The 22,613-nt window shown below is 40.7% G+C and overlaps 1 protein-coding gene across 2 annotated transcripts in view; it reads left to right on the top strand.

Annotated features, from left to right (window-relative positions):
* The window catches only part of mphosph8 (M-phase phosphoprotein 8), a 30,379-nt gene extending 7,766 nt beyond the window's left edge, over positions 1-22,613 (top strand). The window contains exons 6-14 of one of the 2 annotated variants that reach the window (XM_070975508.1): positions 41-163; positions 1,176-1,264; positions 13,202-13,342; positions 13,649-13,735; positions 14,079-14,233; positions 16,933-17,084; positions 17,590-17,714; positions 18,065-18,148; positions 19,426-22,613. In XM_070975508.1, the coding sequence (XP_070831609.1) occupies positions 41-163; positions 1,176-1,264; positions 13,202-13,342; positions 13,649-13,735; positions 14,079-14,233; positions 16,933-17,084; positions 17,590-17,714; positions 18,065-18,148; positions 19,426-19,467 (998 nt within the window). In that variant the 3' untranslated portion in view covers positions 19,468-22,613. Of the gene's footprint in view, positions 1-40; positions 164-1,175; positions 1,265-3,447; positions 5,822-7,629; positions 11,318-13,201; positions 13,343-13,648; positions 13,736-14,078; positions 14,234-16,932; positions 17,085-17,589; positions 17,715-18,064; positions 18,149-19,425 lie in introns of those variants that run through there. The other variant, XM_070975507.1, reaches the window with a different exon arrangement.

Below are 22,613 nucleotides of genomic sequence, written 5' to 3'. Positions count from 1 at the left end.
AATTAATGCAGTATCTCTGTCTGCATTATGTATTGTAAAGACAAGGGCCAAGCCACTCTGAGTCTAGGAATGGACCTCAACCTTGACTGGATGACTCTGGACGATTTCCGGAAACATCTGAACGGGGAGGATGAGATCCTGTCAGGTCCACCCTTATCACCCAGTGAGTATTAACCTCCAGGACATTTGGCTGATGACTGTTTACTGACTGACTGACTGACTGCTACTGCTATCCAAAACATCAGTTTCAGAGTCTTTAGCATCTGTAATGTGGCTTATTTGAAATATGAATGGAATATGTGAGCGGAGATTAGATTTATTCCTAACTTACTGATTATGAACAATATGGAGCTGTAGAGGACGTTGGCTACCACCCACACCTCCCTCACCACATTGTTAAATGTGGATGAATAGAAAAACAAGGACAAAATTAAGACATTGGAGCACAATCATGCTCTTTTTGAAGTTTCTGCCAGCTGATATCCAAAATGCACAAGTCTGATATGGCCCTGTTTGTTACAAGCCATGAGCTCTCACTCAAATGCAGTTTTATACGATGGGCATGATTGGGTAGTAGCTCCAAATCATATTTGGTTAGATGTGTATTCAACCTTTAGTGCAACTCCAGTAATCAAAATATTGTATAGTGACAAGAGATTTTAATAGAAATCAAATATTTTTGTGACCTATGTTTAAGATAGCTAAAGTAACACAGGAAGTTAAAAATAAAGTTTTGGGGTTTTTTTATTTGTTTTTGGGTTTTTTTAAACAGCTCTGCCTGCTGTTTGAGAAAATGCATGAATAGGAGTTGTGGGTATAGCCAAAGTTTGCTTGTCAATAAGAAAGTAATGCCTCCATTGCTGCTAATGTATTACTATGCTAGTGATTGTATCACTGTGCGATACATACGGTCTCTCCTCTCTTTGTTGTCCTATAATGCGGGCTGCCATTTTACAGCTATTTTCTTTGAGTGATTTATGTATTGAATTGCCAGAATAGGCCCATACTCATAAATTAGATATTTGGTTCTGTATTTAGTTTTACTATTATTTATTTTTAAATAGTTATTATATAGTGTGTATAAAGATTTTCAGTAGCTTCATGAATGTTTGATTGTGAGATCTATGATGTATACTTTCTTTAAACTTCATTTGGCTTTACCTTGTTCCTGTCAGGTGAGTTGCGGGATGCTGTGAAAAGTGGAGATTACATGGCTGTAAAATTGGCACTTAATTCCAAAGAGGACTACAATCTGGACCAGGAGGTATGTTCTCTCCCCTTTAAAAGGTTTTTTTTTTTTAGTACATTTTATAAAACCTTTCCTCCAAACCATCTGCTGACTAGCTTTGCATTATTTTATTTTATTTTGTGTTATATGTATTTTTGATTTGCATATATATCAAGATTTGTGAGCCCTCAATTTCAAGTCAGAAACACATTTAACAAATTTTACAGCTCGCACCTTGGTTGTCCCCAGTGTGTATGTGTGTGAGTGTTTGTGCTGTCTGGTGTGAATTTTGTGGGTGACCAGTAAAACACAGTGCTATGTCTGTCACAAACGGCACTAATATGGTCGACTTGCCCAGCCAAATCCTCTGCATTACAAAAACATGAACTGATAAAAAAATACCATTCATTAATTTGTTCATTAAAATTGCACTTCATTTTGCAGAAGGACACATTTTAAATGTATTTGATATAAACATCTGTGGGCCAGGAATTGTTAAAATATTTTAGCTGTCAACAATCTTTTGAAAATGTCATGGTGCTACATAACACATAACAGATGAATGTAGACAAATTTTCTGTATCTACAATTATCTGTTTGTGACTGGACTTGATCAAATTTGGAACTTCTGGAACCTCTTCGAAATATGTTAGGAAAACCTCTCATAAAATTTCAAGTTACACAATACTGTCTGCAGCAATGGAATATACTAAATAGTAAACATTAGCGAAATGGCTTACTAGGGCTACTTGATGTAGCAGAGAGGAGTCCATTCTGTTACATTCAAAGGAACTGTGCACCAAGGAATCTCTCTTCAAGATCTACATCTTCAGGCTTTACTGTTTCAAGTCTACTAAAAATTCAACACCACAAGATGTTTTTCACAACTCCAAAGCACCGTGGCTTCTGCAACAAGGTAAGAATATGGCCTCAAATGTTCTCTTCTTTTATTGTATTTGTTAAGCGATGACATAGTAGTGTGGAAATTTAGTACCATAGTCATTTATTTAGATTTTTGTCTGTATTACATGCAGCAGGAACAACCCTGTGGTAATTAGTAGGTTTTAGAGTTAAATTATACCTAGAATGTGTTGAGATGTTGAGAATTAAAGGGCCATGTCACTTTTAACCTGAACTTTATTCTTTGTGGGCAGAATATGTAAAAAGATAATTAAAATCTCAACTGAGGCCTGTGTCATGAGATCTTACTGCCTCTCTCTGTCAGATTACTCACTGCTCTTAGCATCTTAAGTTAAGATAACTTATTGTATCAACCATAAATAGTTTAAAATGGCACTTTAATGTATGTGTAATTGAATAATGGTAACTTGGAGCTAATATTATCAAGACATCATTATATATCCATCATAATTTGTGCACATAAGAGACTGGTATCCTTCTTTACAGTGAATAACCCAATGGAAGAGGACCCTGAACACATGAAGGACAAGATGAACTCTTTTGAAGCAGGTACATACTGTATATGCCTTCAGAACATGTATCATCATCATGATCATAGCACACCATGTGTAGCCACCATGCCCCAGTAAATATAAATATCATATATTGAGGATCCTTTTTTTCCTAGCCATATTGAAGACATGTTATGTTAAATCACCACTCATAGATTTAATTGTTGAAAAAACACAGCTATGCTTAGCCAAACTATTTTGTATATGCCATCAAAAGTAACATACTTGTATGTTTTGATTGCAAGTCATGAATGTAGGTCTAGTGCATATTTTGTTCTCTCCATGTAGCCTGTCATCCAACACCCCATGATTACGTATACTTGGTTAGACAATTACAATGTCAAAACGCTGCTTGATCCAATAAAACCATTAATTATTCTCGAATGGGTCACATGTGGTTTTTGTACTGGAGATTTGAGAGGTGTCAGAGGTTTTTTGATACCAATGTTGGGCCCAAAAGTGATGTGTGGCCATCACATTGACTTCTGTTTGAATGAGCCTGGATCTTGGTGGGGCATTGCCAAGGTGCTGATGCGTTAAACAGCAGTTCAAAATGTGCAAAGGATTTTCAACAAGAAATACCATGAAAACATTACTTGATTTTCACCACCACTGAACAACCAAAATTCAAACCAAATTTTAGCTTTTTTAAAATTTCTTGTAAGTCTGTGTTTTAAGTTCACTCAATCAAATTATTCGCAAGGTCTGATTTGGCAATGAGTCTTACTTATACTTGTTCTTTTGCAGGCTTGTACTATTGATGAGACGAAGTCATTTGAAGGAGAGAGGAGCTTGATTGAAGAGAGAAGTTCGAGTGATGCATTTAGGTTGACTTCTAACCTTGACAGTGCACGAAATGAAGAGGGTACTCCAAGAGTAGAAGAGATTACCCCACAAGATTTGGATGGCCCAAAAGATGGCGAAAAAATGCCAAGCTGCCCTGCCAGTACAAACACTGAGCAACTGACAGTGAGGGAACATGAAAAGATCCAAAAATGTGGGAGAGATGTAACTGAATCCAGAAACACTGCTTGTGATTCAGCTACCATGCAGGAAAGTCAAGGAAAGGAAGACCAGAAGCAAGCACAGGAACACAAGATGTCAGACGACACAACAGGTGGTTTACCAAGTAAAATGGGTTTGAACTTTGATTATTCAAATCCCAACAGAAATGCAGAAGGGATACTGACAAGGGATGATGACAATCCAAAAGAAAAGGGCATAGCTAACAAACAAAGTTCCACTGAGGAAGCAGATGACTCAAGTGATGAGGCAGAGGATGCGGTGACAGGTCAGTCAGATAGTACAGATCAAGTTCTCTTTGATTTGCTTGCAAAGGATATTCCTAAAACACGACAACGGCGCAGAAGAACTGTGGAGAGTCAACCGACACGATCCAGTTCAAGGACCTGTAAGAAAGTGCTTGAAACAACACCTAGCATACCAGATGATGAAAAGAAAGAGCCATGCAAAAAGCACTTCTGTTTATATTGCAAAATGGCTTTTACCCAACTTGCAAAGCATTTGGAAAGGAAACATGCAGAGGAAACAGATGTTGCCCATGCAATACACTTTCCCAAAGGTTCCAAAGTCAGACAGACCTTGCTTGACCAAATTCGCAATAAAGGAGATTATGAACATAATTTCCAAGTTCTCAAAAGTGGCGAGGGGGAAATTGTCACGAAGAAGCAGGTAAAAAATCCCAGCATATCTGTTCGTGACTTTCTACCTTGTCAGCACTGCTTTGCTTTTTACCGCAAAACTGATTTATGGAGACATGAGCGGTCATGTAAGGCCAGAAAAGGAGATCAAAAATCTGGTGAAAGGACAAGAAGAAACAGAGTCCACAGTGCCTCCTCCCAGCTACTTCCAATGTCAGAGTTCTTAACTGGAGGCTGTGAGGAAATCATCCACATCATGCATCAAGATGACATCTCCAGACATATCAGAAATGACCCACTTATTTGTAAATTTGGCAATGCATTGTCTGTTAAGTATGATCATGACAAGTCTCAGTTTGCTTATATCGCACAAAAGATGAGGGAACTAGGTAGATTTGTGCTCGCTGTAAATGAACTGGACAAGAGTGTGAAGTACTTGCATGAAGTATGTTTACCATCTAGATTTGAGTTAGCAGTTCAAGGGGCCAAAAAACTTAGTGGTTTTGATCCCAGTTCCAGTAAGTTTAAAACCTTTTCCCTTGTCTCAAAGATTGGCTACTCTTTGAAACGAGCTGCAGAAATAGCTTTTGGGGAAAGTCGCATGACAGAGGACAGTGAAACTGAAAGTGAAGTGAAAAAGTTCATACAGCTTCTTGATACAAAATGGAATGAGTGTTTTTCTCGCAAAGCTCTTGCATTATCTCTTAAGCAAGAAGTCAAGAAAGTTGAAGTAGACAAATCAACTGTGACAGAAGATTTGATAAAACTCCACAGTTTTATCACAGGGGAAGAAGAAGAAGCCAGGAAAGAGCTGAAAGAAAATCCTAGTTTGTCAACATGGAAAAAGCTCAGCGAGGCCACTCTAGCAGATGTTTGTCTGTTTAACAGAGGAAGGGTAGGAAATATTGGTAGAATGCTCTTGCAAACTTACACTCGCAAACAGAGTAAGGGAGCATTTGTGCCCTCTGCAGATCAAATAAGGAAAAGCACAAAATTGGAGTTGGACCTTGGTGCCAATTTCACCAGGCTGGAATTGGAAGGTCAATATGGGAGGAACATGCTGGTTCTGCTAACAGAAAGGATGGTTTTGTCAGTTGACTTGCTCATTGAAAATCGAGAACAAGCAGGTGTGTCAAAAACAAACCCATACCTGTTTGCAAGGACTGAAGGTCCATCATTCATCAGAGGATTAGACTGTTTCCGAAGGTCTGCAATGGAATGTGGAGTTAAAAACCCAGAAGCGCTTCTGTCCTCATCATTAAGAGAGCAAATTGCCAGCTGTTGGCAGCTAATGAGTCTCAATGAACACGAATTGGATCAAGTGGCCAAGCTGGTGGGAAGGAGCAGCCAGGAGTGTTACAGGCTATCAAAAAATGCATCAGAGCTAGAGGAAGTGAGCAAACAACTTCTCAAGATAGATCGAACACTGCCATCAAGTCTACCCAGCACTGCCAAAGATGGTGAGTGCCATTTGCTCCTTTGCATCCTGTTGAATTAATGTGTGTTACAAATGTTGGATGGGAAATAGTCTGCAATTTAAGTTCACTTTTTCAACCGTTATTTTGACAAAATGAGGTAAAGACCTCATTTACGATATAGCCTTTTTTTTTTTTTTTTTTTTATTTGATATTTATTTATTTATTTATTTATTTATTTATTTTAAGGAAAAAAAACATCCAAAAGGTTGGAGACACCAACAAAGACAAATGGGAAGCTTAGTTAAAAAATGTCAATTAAAAATAATAATAATAATAAAAAGCCAAATCAGTAAAATAATAAATCCTTAAGAATAAATGAACAGTTAAATTTGAAAGTGAGTGAATCAACTAAAACAAGAACACCTGAAGGTGAAATAAGAAAGGATTAAAAGTTCAAATTGGCCGAAGAATAAAAATAAGGTAAGATTTAGGTTGTTCTGTGTGTTATTCCAGGTTGTAGGTGCACAGTGAGAAAAACTGGATTTTCCAAGTTCAGCAAAAGCACGTTCAATAAGGGTCCACATTAGAAGACAGCCAAGTAATGTAAGGGGGCAAAAAGACAGTAAGGGCCCTATAAATGAATAAAACTCAGTGTCTGTAATGCCTCATAAAGAGAGAGGGCCACCTTAACATGCAGCTCACAACGATGAGTATTATAATTATCACCAGTGATAAATCTTAATGTAGTGTTAACAGCATCCAAGGGTTTCAGAGGCACCACTGAAGCATGCATCGATAAAATGTGACCATAATCCAAGACGAAGCTACCTCAGTAAGCACATTCTACAGTGCACAGGAAAACATGTTTCATTCCTATGGTTGAAGCTCACCAGGTCAGTTACGATATTTTAAAAAGTTACCTTCTCATTGATCTAAATTCCAAGATACTTGTACTCTATGACTCTTCTAATATTTTTACTTTTCTTAGTTGAGATGATGAGATTATCATAATTGATATTTTTAGCTCTGGTGCAAAGCATAAGTTTGGTTTTGCCTGCATTAATAACTCTTGTATGAGTCCAAAGTGCAGCTTCTAAATCAATGAAGCAGTGTTGAAGGAAACAGCAGACTGCACATTGTCTGCAAGACAGTATAAAATAGATGTATATTAGATGTACATTAGACTCATTTACAGAAGAAGCAACATCATCAATATGAGGAGTGAACAGAGCAGGCCTCAGGATTGAGCCCTGAGTGATACCATTTACAATTTGTACAAATTAAGATTTAACATTTCTAATCATGACACACTGATTTCGAAATTTCCATGATCAATTTCTCATTATCAAGTGTTTCAAATGATTTAGCTGGATTTGAATATAATTTGAGATTTAAAAAGAAATCATTACTAGCTTTAGCCTTTCTTATTGCAGATATGCATTTGTTCCTAAGTTGCCTAAAAGCAAGCCAGTGATCTGGGTCCCTGGTACACCTGGCAAGAGCCCAAGCTTTATGTCTCTCTAAAAGTCTTTATTTACTAGTTCTGGAACTTTCAACTGTATCTCACACAGTCTTCATCAGCAGATGAAGTTTTCTCAGTTATCATGGAACAGTAGATGTTCAAACTTCTAATTTTCCTGATACCTCTTAGGACTTGACAGAACATGCTTGACCTTCGAAACAGCAGCTGACAGAACGGTTTCCACTCAAAATCCACTTACTCATAAGTTCTGGGGCTTTTGACAATATATCAAACAGTCTTGGATACTGTTGTTTACTTTTGCATTTCAAAGTCAATGAGGATTATATGTCTCTTGTATAACCACAGTTCTCTACACTTTTTATCTTAGGAACTGTACAGAAGCCTGCTTTGAAGAGAAGACCTTGGAGTGAGAAGGAGCAGGCTGCAGTGAAGCGTTACTTGTGTGAATTTATCACAAAAATGAAGGTTCCAGGCAAAAAGGAGTGTAATGCTTGCATAGCTGCTGAACCAGATCTTGGTGGAAGATCTTGGACAGATGTCAAAAACTATGTACACAACACACTACAGACAATACGGAGGAGAAATAACCAGCAACACTCTGAAGGGAATGTAAATGAGAGTCCAGAAGCCGGCGTCCAAACCACAAAGAAAGATTTGGAAGATGCAAACATTGTCTGTAGTATGACAACAGTGCATGCAGATCACCTGAGAGAAAGTTCAAATTGTTGTATGACAATGGCACCACCAACCAGCTTAAGAGAGTCATCAACACCATTCCCCCAAGAGATGACTTCAAGTTATGCAACCTTGTGTTCCACTACTACTGATATGGTCCACACGAGCCAGCCATTGATTTCTACTTTCACACCACTGAATGCTACTGACACACAAGTGGTTCCTACATTTACCCCACACAACACTACAAATGCACTAATACCTCCTGCATACACATCAGAGAACATAATTATGCCAATGTCTCCTCCTTATTCACAGAATGCCACAAGTATGCCACCCCCTTCTGTGTATGCACCACAGGACACTACAAATTCATCAATGATCCCTAATTTTAGCACCCTTAATGCTCCAAGTACCTCAATGGTGCCTACGTTCACATCACTGAATACTTCAAGCTCACCAATGGTTCCTCCATTCTCAACACTAAATGACAGAAGTAGGCCTATCATTTCTTCATTCACACCTCTGAACCATTCAAGTGCACCAGCTTACCCCACAAATCCACCTAGGGCCCCTGCAACTGCACAGGTTGTCCCAACAATCCATAGACCCAGTGGTCCTGACAGAACACTAGTGGTACAGGAAAGTACACCCATGTCCTCTATAATCACTCCAGCTGTCAAGCCTCAGAAGAGAAACAAGAGGTTGTGGAGTGAGGAGGAGCAGGCCGCGGTGAGGCGGCAGCTCGGAGACTTCTGTAAACTGGTAAAAGTACCAGGCAAAAAGGATTGTGATGCATGTTTAGCTGCTGAACCTGCCTTAAACAGCAGAACATGGAGGGAAGTCAAATATTTTGTACATAACTCAATTCAGTCGATGAAAAGAAGAGGGCATCCAGTCGCTTCCAAACAAGGTGGAAGACAGGAGCCAGAGATTCATACTCCAAGCACGGAGTGGGATGGTCCCGTTTATCTATCCCTGTAAATATTTGTAATGAACTTGCTCGAAAACAATAAGTGATCAGTGAGATTTCAGAGGTGTGTGAGAGCTGTGGCTTTAACCTCAAATTGTTTGGGGCTTAAGAATTCAGCGGATGTGAATTGTACTGTCAGTGAACCTTGGTCTCAGTCAAGTCCTGCCTTTCTTTTAGTCACACTTTTTAAGAAGTTCCTGAGATACTCAGAATCAAGCTCACTGGACCAAGCTCTTGCATGAATATACACAAAATACATAAGTGGAAATGAGGACGTTTAAACTGTAGCTTTGACTCTGAAAAAGCGGATATTAATGTTTAATATGGTTAGATTGCGTATATGTATGTAACATAGTCAGATATGTAACACTGTCACTTTGTCAGATCATTGCAGGTTATCTCTCTAAATGTTCAAGTTTTAGATGTGTGATTATTTAGGAAATGTGAATCTCATTTTTGCCAGGATTTTCAACCTGCCACAAGTAATTTCTGTGGCAATTAGCCACTGTGGCACCCAAACACACTTTCACAATTTCAAACACAATATTTGTGAAAATAGTGAAAGCTTTCACAATTGTCTGGGACTCCTCAGCCACCGTGGCCAGGGCATTTCCCACCCTGCACTGGGCAAAGGTAGCCTCAGTGTCTGTACATTTCTAGAGGGGTTTTTACTCTTACTTACTTCAAAACTTACTTGGACATCTATCTTTCTGCCTGTACTGTTTTCAGTAGCATTTTTATGAATTTTGATTATCAAAAAAGAAATGGAAACCTACCAGCAAATCTTTGCAGCCACTCCCTCCAACATAATAGGTGTGCATTGACTTGCTTTATTTAACTCCCAAATGCCTGGCCCACATGGATTGTATTCTTGCTTTAGCCAGTAGCCTGTATTGTAGAAGGCCCCTGATAGCCTGCAACAGTAATGGCATACCTTCCTTGCTGATGTTAGAGACTTAGGAGCTGCGTCCGTATACCTCTCACTTAAATATTGAAAAGTTGTGTTTTTTTTTCTTTGAGGGTCTTGTCGATAAGTGTTCTTGGTCGTCATTTATGTGATAGTTTTCTCTTGTGTCTTAATAAGCTGCCGATTTGGTTGTATTTTTTTTATCACTATACAGTAACTAGAACATTTTAGTACTTTATTACTTTAGCACTCTAATTTGCATCATTTGCATCACTTCGTTTTAAGCATTTATTTTCTGGATGTTTGTGACATTAATATCCAGTTGTGAAGATCAGACTGCCTTATGTTGATTTTCATTTCATTTTTATCTTGGTTTTTTTTTTTTTTTTTTTTTTTTATAACATTTTTTTTTCTCATTTATGTTGATTGTATCCCACACGTAGTGTAGTAACTACAACTCTGCTAGATTTTGTGAGCTGGTCGGTAAACCAACAGTCAAATGATTTTTTGTTGTTGGCTTTTAGCGTTATTACAAAAGTTAAAACATGATAATAATTAAAAACAAGATCAAAAATCAGAGACATCCCTTTACATTTACATATGAAGGGATGGGCAGAACTTTTTTGAAATCTTGACGAAAAAGTTTTTTTCCTTCATTTTTTATTTAATTTTTTTTTCTTTTTTTTGGTTGCATACAAACCTTGTTAAAGGTTTCAAACAGTACTGAGTATATTAATATTTACCAACAGCAGACTGCAGGTCACAGGGTTTGTGACTGGAGTCCAGGCTCAACAGGGTCATCACGTTTTACTTTAAAAATTGGTCACCACAGTGTTTGTTTTGCACAAAGGGTGTGGACCACCTGTTGTTGGGTAGGGTCACTGCAGACTGTAGATGTCTTCATCAGCGATACAGTGATTTTAACGGTCTTCTTTGTAATCAAGAGATGCACAAGTTATGGGTAAGAGTTCCAGATTGCACTGCTGCTATTTGTCATGGACAAAAGTTTTTGTGTTATCCTCAGTAGCAGCCGTAGTGAACCTGTGTAGAGTAATGAGTGTTCTCCCTTTCATACCAAAGCAATTAGTGTCAACACATAAAGCCCTGACTGTGAGCAGGGTTGCAGACCTGGACCGGATTAACCATGTTAACTCATTCACACCAACGGAAAACACCTTTTCTCTTATCGTGTCGCAGTGTATATACACTAATGAGGGTTACACCCCGGATACATCAGTGTTTAGAAAATGAATCTGCTCAAGGTCTACAAATAATAAATGATCATTCAGACGCTACCATTGCTGTTTAGTGTTGCGAAGTAAAACATTTTTTGTCTGTATAGTAGATAGCTTTCTTTCATTGCTCTTGTATAAGCACAGTGAGTGTTATCCTTTTCATCCTGGTGCAATTACAATGCCTTCAGTTAATGCTTCTTATCAAGTATTGTAAGGAAATTATGACTTCTGCTTGTACAATAAAATCCTCCTTGGCTTAAGAAAAGTTTTGTTATGAAAAAGACATTGTGTATTTGTGCATACAGGGTTGAATGTTGAAGTTTTTGCATTTTTATTCAATTCCCCAAAGTGTCAAAGGAGACTGTGTTTAATTGATATCAATTCCAAAGTGTTGTATTAATTTTTATGCAAGACTTCAGAGTTTACCATCATGCTAGTGGCTCTATAAGCTTATTCTTAAGTGGTTCATTCAAAACACCATTATCAGCTGTAACGTTAACCATGTTCACTCTCTTCATTTAGCATTTTGGCATGCTAATATTTCCTAAATAGCATTAAACTCAACAGCTGAGGCTGTAGTTCCATTAGTTTTGTAGGTATTTTGTCATAAACCAAAGTATTTGTCTATTTAAAGTTTTTGCCTGAGGATGATGCTAGATGAAAGAGCAGAGGATCAAACTTTTTACAGAAAATGTATTCTTAAGGTGTGTATCAATCTTCATGGCAAACCACCCTACAATTGAGTTATTTCAATAAAAACAAAATGTCAACCTTGTGGTGCCAGAGAAGGCTTGGGATCACATCATTAGAAGGTCATTAGAGTTCATCATCTGAGCAGCATGAATGTCAAATGAATGTATAAAATTTGGTGCTCATCCATCTAGTACGTGTTGAGATATTTCACTGAGTAATATTTTGACCTGCTGATGGCCAGGGATCACCAAAATCATGAGAGTTTGTCCTCAGGGGACCTGGAATACTGATAGCAAATCTCACTGCAATCAGTCGAATAGTTGCACAGATATTTTACAACCACAAATGTTAATCTCATGGTGGTGCTCGGGGAAAAGCCAGGGGCTGTCAAAGTCGATAGGATTCGTCCTCTGGGAACCATGAATCATTGGTGGGTAGACTGACACTGCCGTCCCATCGCCTTCTACCAAACATGTCTGTACACAGTGTGAGGAAGTATTCACTGCAGTGAAGGAGCAATAAGTATTCTGACGTATATTAAACACTGTTAGTAACCAAAGAATCTCATCAACGGTGACTGATTTGTAGTGCAGCTCGTGCTGGTATGTAGCTGACACAGTGCAAGTACTAAATAACCTGTAGACTAGAATGTGTGTCAGTGGTTGTGTGTATATGTGTTAGCCCTGTGAGACTGACTACCTGTCCGGGGTGAGCCTGCGAATCACAATTCACTATTATTGTGGCTATTTGGAACAGCGCTGATATCTATGACAAAGCTGCTCAAACTGTCTGTTTTTTATTTTGTTTTGTTTGTTTGTGTATGTGTGTGTGTGTACAATCATTATTTTATACCATTTATGCAGAAACAACAACACATTGTTTCACACATTCGTTTCCGCTCATGGACTAATGGAAAATTATTCAAATATGCACATTTATTCACAATTCATACATCATCTGCAGATGCTGACTGAACTGAATAGTCTTCCTCAAATACAGTTATAAACTATGAGGTCTTGATACAGTGAGGAGTAATTACTGCATTATGACAGTATTCGTCTTTTCGATGGACTCCCCAGTCTGGGACGTCTTAGAATCAGCATTGCTGTGACAAGATGCCAATTTCCTCGACCTCAGGCAAGTATGCAGCATGCAAGTGCAGGACGAACATCAGGCTTAATAGCTTAACATTGTAGCATTGTACCAGGAATGTCTCATCATAGACTCGGCGGTGCTGGCCATGGTGTGCGCATCCTTTATCTGAAAGATGTGGATGTGATGGCAGAGAGGCCGCAGAGGGCCACAGAGAAAATAGCAGAATTGAAAAACCTTGTAGAAGTGTTTTGGGGTTTCCCATCCTTCAACTGTAATAAATTACAGACTGCTAATCAAGATCCAAAGCAGGTCAGTGAGAATATTTCCCCATTCATTTGTGACATTGTTTGTTCGTCCACAGGATGTCAGTGGTATGTCCCTGAGCATGCTGGCAGCCGCGGGGGGGCAGGACGACATCCTCAGGTTGCTGATAAAGAAGGGGGTGAGGGTCAACGGGAGACAGAAGAACGGCACCACAGCCCTGATGCATGCTGCTGAAAAGGTAACGCAGCCTCTCACCTGAGATGAGGATGTGATGTTGTACACTGAGACAGAGATCTCAGACATTTCCCTCAGGAGTTAGTTGAGACAATATATATATTGGACTAAATATTGGAGTGTTGCTGATATATAAAGCACAGGTTTTCTCACATGTCTTCAGAAGGTGGTATGTGTCACTGTTGTGTTTTCAGCTCGTTGCACTGCTGATACACAAAGTATAAAAGACTGTTAATTTCATGTCCTCGTGCACTTTTTGAAATTGTTAGCACTTTCCTTACACATTTGTTTTGTTTCTGTTCTCTGTCAGAATTTCTTGACGACTGTCTCTATCCTGCTGGAGGCGGGCTCCTATGTCAACGCTCAGACACTGGGCGGGGAGACGGCACTGATGAAGGTAATGCTGCATATCACACACAGGCTTCTGTGTTTGGCACAGAGCAATGAAAGCAGCCCAGGTTTGACCATTTACACCTGACACAGATGCTGTGACAGATCTGTCCTGGTTCTCCAACTGCAGGTCTATGCACAGTGATACACGTTCGCAACAATGGTATCACACTATTCCACTGATATTGATGGGAATGCCCAAAGACATGCAACAATGCGCTAAGAGACAGGCAGTGATGGAAGTAAAACATAGAAACCTTAGGCTTCTTCTCCAGAGTGATTTACAGTGGTAGGACCTGTACATGGCACACAGGCTGTGTTGGTAAATCATTTCTTATGCTTCGTTTTAGGCGTGCAAAAGAGGGAATGCTGACGTAGTGCGCCTCCTGCTGGAGTATGGAGCTGACTGCAACATCCTGTCCAAACACAAGAACACGGCCATGTACTTTGCCAAGCTCAGCAACAATCTGATGGTGTGCGACCTCATCAAGGACCACATCAGCATGTGAGTGCTCACCATAGCTATCAGCCTGCTCTGCTAACACTGAGGATGGGATGGAGTAATGGGGAAAGGGTGGAGTCAACAGCTGGGTTTAAAAGACAGTGGGCCGGATCTACTAAGATGCCAATTTGCGTGTACTGATTTGCTTGTGCAATCTAGACTTTTGCGCGTGTGGCTGAACCATGGTTTACGGGTGATTTACTAAGAGTGATTGCGTAAATGTCAACAGGTGCAAACGTGTTGGAGACACCCTATTTAAATGAGGGTTTTGCAGGTTTCATGGTTTGCAGCATGGCTTGGAGAGAAGAAAGCGCAAAGTAAAATTTGACCCTATGGAATTAGAGGTGTTGGTAGATGAAGCCAATTAACACTTAAATGAGCTGCAGCAAAGGAATCTGACTGTCGGACAAAGGAACGCTATATGGGAAGAAATTAGTAAAAAAGTAAATGCTGTTGGAAAAATGATGCGAACAGTGGATGAAGTGAAAAGAAGATATCAAAATATCAGAAGACGAACAAAAGAAAAATTGACGTACAATAAAACGTCTGCAAATAAAAATAAAATAGGTGGGAGCACAGTGGATGAGATGCCTCTGACCAGCATTGAGGAACAGGTGCAGCTGACGTTCTGCGAGGAGCAAGTCACTGGAATTGCCGGATATGACACACTGGACCAAACAGCAGAACAAGGTAGGCGCACAATAATACTGTACAAACACACTTTTTCTCTGAAAAGACATTTATTTAGTAAGTGAAAAATGAATGCACCTCCTGTGGTTACATTTTGCTGTCTTTCTAGTCAAACAAAAAACACTTCTTTTTTGCATGTAGAATCTTCATCAGAAGTCCAGCCATCCCCCTCAAATCCCCCCAGAGCAGCCGCCACCACTGCAGGGCCTCGAAAGGGCCCAGAGGACATTGATGTGGAGTTGCTGCAGGAACAAAAGAAACAGCTGCAGCCCTTCAGACAATTGCACGGGAGATGCGAGCGGCGTCATCGTTGGCACGGGTAGCAAGGCGTGACACTCAGGCCATTGCCACGCACTGCAGACAGATGGTCAGCGCAGGATCTGCCCTGACGGTGGCCATCAATTCTGTGGCAAGAGGGCTACGGGAGGGGATGCAGGCAATGACTGCCCTCAGTCCAGGTGGAGAAGAGGGCCGACCAAGTCCCACAGTGACAGCTAGGCAGCCGAGGACCGGAGAGGGAGGAGAGGTGTGCACGGCGGGCAAGTTCCACCTGCGTAAAAGGAAACACAAATAATATATTCAACTGTCACGTTTAAGTTGTCTTATATTGGCTGTGACTATTTATTGTTTGTAAAATGGGCTATATGATGAAGAGCTGTTTTATTTTTGTTTTTTTTAACACCATAAATATTACAACTATAGCCTAATACATTTTCTGATTTTGCAGGGCTTAACATAATTAGAGTATTTCGTATATGATAATGTGGGGAATTTAGAAAGTGATTTCAATCATCTTTTTGTCAATAAATGTTGATTTGCTTAACTTTGCAATGCTCTGCTCTTCAGTTTGTTGGTTCCCACTAGCCAGAGGAACAGTCTTGCATCTGTATTCCAATCTACAACATACCCATGTGTTGTCGGGGATGTTTTCGTTCGTTTTTTGGCCATAACTTTTACTGTGTTTCAGCAATCGAATGGTTTTTGGGGAGATTTCTTATTTTAACACAAACTTTGGAAATATGATTTTGAATTTTTCTAAAAGTCAATGATACAGCTTTGACAAATTTACTACCCTGATGTGGTTTGTGGCTGAAAACAGCCACTAAAACATACAGCTGTAAAAAAATAAATAAGAAATATATATATTTTTTTACTTTTTTTGCTTAAATCTTAATCCACTTCAGTTCTGATCAAAACTACCAAATCTTAAAAAGAAAAAAAAGAAATTCAGGATTCTAACCCTGTAGATGCCAATGGGACATGGCATTTAGGACTTTAGACAGCGCATCTAAAAAACGGGATCCCAGCTGTAATAGCCACCGTACGCTGGAATGACCCAGATGCAAAAAAAATGTAAACTTGCAGGAGTTTTGTCATTGCAGGTATTGTGTGACTCCTTCTCGTGGCTCCTCCAAATCCACTCTGAGTCCCTCCAACAGCTCCAAAATGGCAATGCTGGATAGGCGATGTGTTTTAATGAGTGTTTCCTCATTCATTCCAAAAATGTTCACACGAGGGTGAAAAATGCGTTCTCTGCATCTCCTCTCATCGTTTCGATGTCTCCTTCTTGCGACAATAACCACAGCCCTGTGTAAGCAATTACAAATACAAACCGTTTGCACCTCCTTTTGACACGTGTTAAATATAGACAAAGTTTCTATGAGCAAAATTGCTCTCAGGTTTGATAAAATCACGTTGCGGGTGCTAAATTAATATATATACATTTTCTCCTCCCAACACATGCACAATTGTGTGTAACCGCCCAATATTGCATATTCATTGCGGCAGATCTGGCCCAGTGTGTGTTGGAAGAGAGACAGAAATTCAAATATTTTATTGGTGCCCTAGTGTGGTGTGTCTGAAAAGTGTAAATTTCAGTACTTAAAGAAATAATAAACACAAGGCACATTTGGTTTAAAAATTGCCTCCTTGCATTTTGCTGCATGTTTGTGTTCTAGTCCATCTGTCCATCCTGTATTCTCATGCATTTCGCCCATCTCTCCATCTCTCAGGCTGTCCAGTGTGGCGGAGGACACCATCAGGGCGTATTTTGAGTCTCGTCTGGTGCTGCTGGAGCCAGTCTTCCCTCTTGCCTGCCACAGGCTTTGTGAGGGACCAGACTTCTCTCTGGAGTTTGGCTTCAAGTCACAGCCACAACCAGAGGGTAATACACAGTCTTTGTATTTGGAGATCATCAGCTCTGTTAACAGCTGGTTGATTTTTTTTCCATGTACAACTTAATGGTCTCAAGTAACTTAAAGGGCCAGTGTGTAGGATTCAGATTTTTTTTTTATACCAGGTAAAACCTCATTGAGATTAAAATCTCTTTTCCAAGAGTGACCTGGCCAAGAAGGCAGCCCAACAATCTTAGCACTGAGGTTGCAGATTGTAATCAGCTGAATACCCCTCACTACACCCTTCCTTTGCTTATTATATTCAGGTTCTGCCAATAGATTCTCCTAAACCCTACACACTGGGGGTGTGTACCCCTTTAAGAGATGTGGCTTGTTTTTCTCTTATTGAGTCCGTCATGTTGTCATTGATCCATCCAGATTTCTCAGCCTTGCGTTTGTGACCTTGTGACATTCAGACAACATTGTGGGTGACTTCTAAGACTCTCTACCTTTTTATCTGTCCCTGTTTTCCTCTGCCCCTCCCTCCCTCTGCAGGCTCTGGCATCCTCCTCTTCATCTTCCACGCTAACTTCATGAATGAAATCACAGCCAGGCTCTGTGGACCCTGCAGTGTTCACGCCGTGGTGCTCAATGACAAGTTCCAGCTGCCCATCTTCCTGGTTGGTCCTTAACAAAAACAGCAGAGTTACACAGCACGTAAAAGCAAAAGCGGTTTATCAGAACAAATATGAAGCACTTGATCAAAAGACAAAACATGGAAAACATTTTGATACTACAGTGACTATATCTCTGCAGTCCCCATTCAATATATTTACATTCAGTAATAACCTCTCTACAGAGCAGCTTTCATAGGATTCAAAGGACTTAACACCTGCACAGGCGATTAAAGGGAAAACATGCACGTATTTTAGTGGTACTGTTTAGTTAATCTGGTAATTTTTTCTTTTCTATGACGTGGCAATGTGCTCATTTTTCCTAATGTATTCGTTTTTTGTCTTCAAATGTTCAGGATAGTCACTTCATCTACTCCTTCAGCCCGGCTCCAGGTATCAACAGGCTCTTCATTCGTTTAGCGGAGGCACCAGCAGCCAAGGTGATACACAAACACAGAACACACGCATGAATTTGAACACACACGTAAACCCTCTGCCATCAATCAGGCTCCCAGGTAGTGTGATGAAAAGTTGCTCATGGGTTTGAGAAATGTCATTACTAGCTGTTCGAAGGAAAAAGGAACAATCCATCCTTGCAGCAGAACACAGCAGCTTGCAGTCTTTTAGCGAATAAGAAATAAGCTACGAGATTTTTAAAGAGACATGTCACGTCTGGAGGGGCAGAGAGTCTCAAACCATTTTTGGCGTGGAGCGTCACTCTAAGGTTAGCGAGCTACCACAAATAACACGGCTTGCGAGCTTCTGTCAAAGCTGACGAGCATCCAGAATCATGTAACAGTGTCTGTGCCCTCCAAGCTCATGTTCTCTCTGTCTCAAACATTATTCAGCAGCGACAGCAATAAAAAGATGTCCTGAAAGAGAAGAAAACAGCTGAGGATGAGCCAAATCGGTGGTTTTTTTCTCAGCCTGGGCTTGAAGTAATACTTAGTATGTCAGACAAAGTGACCTAGCTGTTGAAAAAAGAGTTTCTCTCCCTGTCCTGTGCAGTGATGCTGGCAGCTCTTCATGTTAAGGGAAGAAGATGACATGATTCTATACATTTCTTCTCTAATGTCAAGCAGTGTGCTCCATGAAAAACACTGTGCAAGTCTGCCCCTCTTCCCTGCCCCGTCTGTGGCACTCAGCCCATTCATTCCTAGAAGACATAAATCAGGTTACAAATACATAGTTTAATATTTAAAATCTTATGTGATAATAATATTATTCAGATGTTCCCAACACAGCTGGACCCTGTAGTTTTTCTTTGATCAAATAATGCATTTGTTGGGGACTGTTTTCAGTCATGGATTAATACACATTCAGTAACACAAGTGAGTATTTCCAGCAGCAGGACAGCGTGGGGGGGGTTGACTCAAAATAAACCTCAGTGTGTGCGTTCATGGTGGTGAAGGAACGTGTCACCCAGTGCAGCAGTGTTGCTCACTGGTGTGTTTTTAACAATGGTTCTCTGGCACAGAGGACGAAGACATGTCAGGATATACTTCTTAAAGGGACAATAAGAAAAACAGAGAATAGAATCAGCTTGACTGGCTCTCCAGTTTTTCCTCTGTTTATTCCAGACAGAGCATTTGGTAGAAAGCACCAGTGTAAAAAGAACTTGCACTTTGCTGCCTCAGTCAATATCAGAGGCTAAAAAGGCACAGTGTTATTGTAATGAAGCTACTCGTGTGCTAATTGTTTCTTCTTCTCTCCTCAGGTCAAGCTCCTCATTTGTGCGTACAGAGTCCAGTTGCAGTGATGCCCCCTCTCATGTCAAAGGTCACACCTAACACACCACCACACATACATGCACTGAGCAGCAGCTGAAATGCTCTGCCAAGCTCGTTGTCTTCTAAGAAAGGAAGAGCCTGTTGGATCCTGGTCACCGTGAAGTGAAATTAAAAGCCGCCTTCCTCTGACGTCAGCACGAATTCTGAAAGGCTGCGGCTCGTCCAGACCACAGCTCTGCGACGGCCTACGTACGCAGCACAAATATGAGGATCTCGCGAGGTCGATGAAACCTCGAGCAGCCCGTCCATTCATCGGTGATGACATCGCTACGCGGCTTCCGGGTGGAAGGAGGCTTTCAGATCTCCCTCCGCTGTCACTGTAGTAACCTCTGACACTGAAACGCTCCTGAGTCGTGCCTTTCTCCGACTTCCACCCTCTGTCGGCGTGGATATGATAGATGTGTGTGTTGTCTGTAAACCTAGCTTGTGTGTAGGTGTGTGTATGTGGACTTTATTTTTTCTCTTTTTTTTGCATGCATTCGAGGAACATGAGGGGATTTTACCTCACTGTTTTTTCTATTTTTAGCATTTGGACCAAGCTTATGCTTTTCCACATCTGTTTGGAAAACACGTTGCTTCAAAGTGGATTTATTTCAGTGTATTAACCAGTGCATCAGTGTTGTACAGCAAGGATTTTAATCCTGTCCTGTTGGAAAAAGTCAGTCACAACTTGTGAACTCATCGCTCGTGAACATCATACCTAAAGGTACAATGTTTTGAACGTCAGATCTGGCGCTGCTCCGTTGATTTCTACACCCAAAATGAGATTTGAATTGCTTGTCATACTTGCTTTCCATCTTACAGCGATAACATCTTTTGGTTTCACAAAATCAAGTCCAATTTGCTATCGGCAGAGCAGTTAATAATCTCACTTTAGAATCGAGGGGTAAGAGTTCAAACGCTGGCTCTGGGGCACACACACACACACACACACACACACACACACACACACACACACACACACACACACACACACACACACACACAGCGTGCATGCATCCTTAAATTGGTGTCATCCCCCTTTACTCGCCCTGTGTCTTGCTGACAACACTTTCCCACAAGTTAATACAGAATGAGGTGATTGCAAAGTAAGATGTTTTAATGAATGAAGAAGAAGTTCCTTTTTGCCTTCCATGCACAGAGTTGCTGTTTATATTTTCTGCCCTGTACATATTCACATACTACATATAAATATATTCACACATATATGCAGTTGTAAAGTGTCATCTGATGACTGACAATGTTTTGCCACTGTAGGAGTGGGTTAACTTATTTAGTGTGTACAGTTAGAAGCTCTGATGTGAATGTCCTTTGAAGGGCTGCGGCGTCTCAGCTTTGAAGGACTGCCCTGTGAGTCGAGGTTCGGGGGTTTTTAATGTAAAAGCTTCTTAGTCACCTGCCGACACTGTACCGAGCCTGTCAGTGCCAATCAGAGCTCCCTCAGTGCTCTCCTCTCTCCTCTGACAATCTTTCTCGTTAGCGTTTGATAAGTGCAGTTGATATTGAAGGAGCCCCTCTGCAGCACGGCACAAATACCAAACCCAAATGTTGCAGGAACACGTCTAGATTCTAGTGGTGTCCTATTGTCTGTGAGCTCAGCCCAGGGCAGCGATGTGTCTTTGAATAATGATAGTGGAGTGTTTCTGTGTTTTTGTCTGTTTGCAGTGTTTAATGATCCTCTCCATGCTGCCTTAATATCCATAGTTTCACAAGGAATACGCCCAGCTGGACTACTTTTGACTGTTACAAACATCACATCAGCTCATCTGACTCCAGGCTGTTAGATTTCAATAGCTTGCTTCCAGTTCTGTGATTGTGTCTCAGTGACAACATAAAAAATGTCAGAAAACTGCTGAGGTTGTTGCAAGTGGAGACAATATGGACGCCTGCATTCAGTGCTGTTTGTTTTCCTCACTCTGACCCGTTCTTGTCATTTCAGTGTAGAGCTGCTTACCTCTTGCTAACTTGGTGTCGCAGCTGGGCAGCATGTGCGGATGCTGCAGAAATCTTACCCAACAACACCCTCCATCCCACTGACACGCTCCAACAGGACTTTTGTTTTCAGTTTATCCCTGACCTGACAGATTTGACTTCAGTCAGTGGAGGCATGCAACACATCATCTTACCATGCTTAATAGCAGGGAGAGTAAAAAGTCAGGGCAACATCAGAACCAGCTTTAAATACAGAGGGAGGAATCAGTTCATGAGGAAAAGGTGGTGTTTTGGTGGAGGTTTTTGGAGATGAGCAAGATCAGGGGCAAGTTCAGCCCTGACAAAACACAGCCAAACACTAAACAGAAACTGGTGCGTCAAGCACCATGTTAAGTTACACAAGCGCACTGCCTTTTTAATACAGCAGGACCCCTGGGACGCTCAGTGACAACTGAGAATCAACCAATTGGTGTGACGGGAAAGGTTTGGGAAACTGAGTGATGGCAGTTTTAGACTTAAAACAGCAAAGAAATGAAAGTGGTGTGTCCAGCCTGTGGAGCTGGGAGGACGAGCAGCTCTGTCCCATCCATGGGTTATCTGAGAAACCAAAGATGACTCCAGAGCAGACGATCAGCTGCTTTATGAGCACAGCTCACCGTTTCACACATCACTGAGCTGTGTTTCCTGGTTTTCCATGTATTTCTCCTTCTTTTCACACAGTCATTGGTTCCTGGATGTGTGATCCATCACGTCGTGAAACTTAAACAAAAAGCTGCATTTTTGAAGCTGGTGTTCACTGACGGATCACACACACGAAGCAAGTTTCAAGAGAAATCCATTTAAAACTGAGTCATTAGTTATGGACAATATCGAGGGTTTGTAGTTGAGCTAAAACTTGTGAACATGAGCAGAACCATTTGTCTTGATTCTTTGTGTCTGCAGATAGTTTGAACCTTTGTGGTTTTCTGACTCCTTTGCCAGTCCACACCTCTTCTGTCTAGCTGTGTGCACATTTGCTTTGAGGGTGTGGGCAAATGTTTGGCTCTGAATGTTCCTGCAAGTAGACTTGTACCTTATGTGTGAGAAAGAATGATCTCAATGTTGTTTGTATAGATGCTGCAGCCCGTCACTGCTTACCCCGAGGCTGTGTCTGCTGAATAAAACGTGTACATATATTTCCACA

Source organism: Chaetodon trifascialis, chromosome 12 (assembly GCF_039877785.1).
Source record: "Chaetodon trifascialis isolate fChaTrf1 chromosome 12, fChaTrf1.hap1, whole genome shotgun sequence".
In the NCBI taxonomy this organism is placed as follows: Eukaryota; Metazoa; Chordata; class Actinopteri; order Chaetodontiformes; family Chaetodontidae; genus Chaetodon; species Chaetodon trifascialis.
This window is presented reverse-complemented; position numbering and strand designations above follow the sequence as displayed.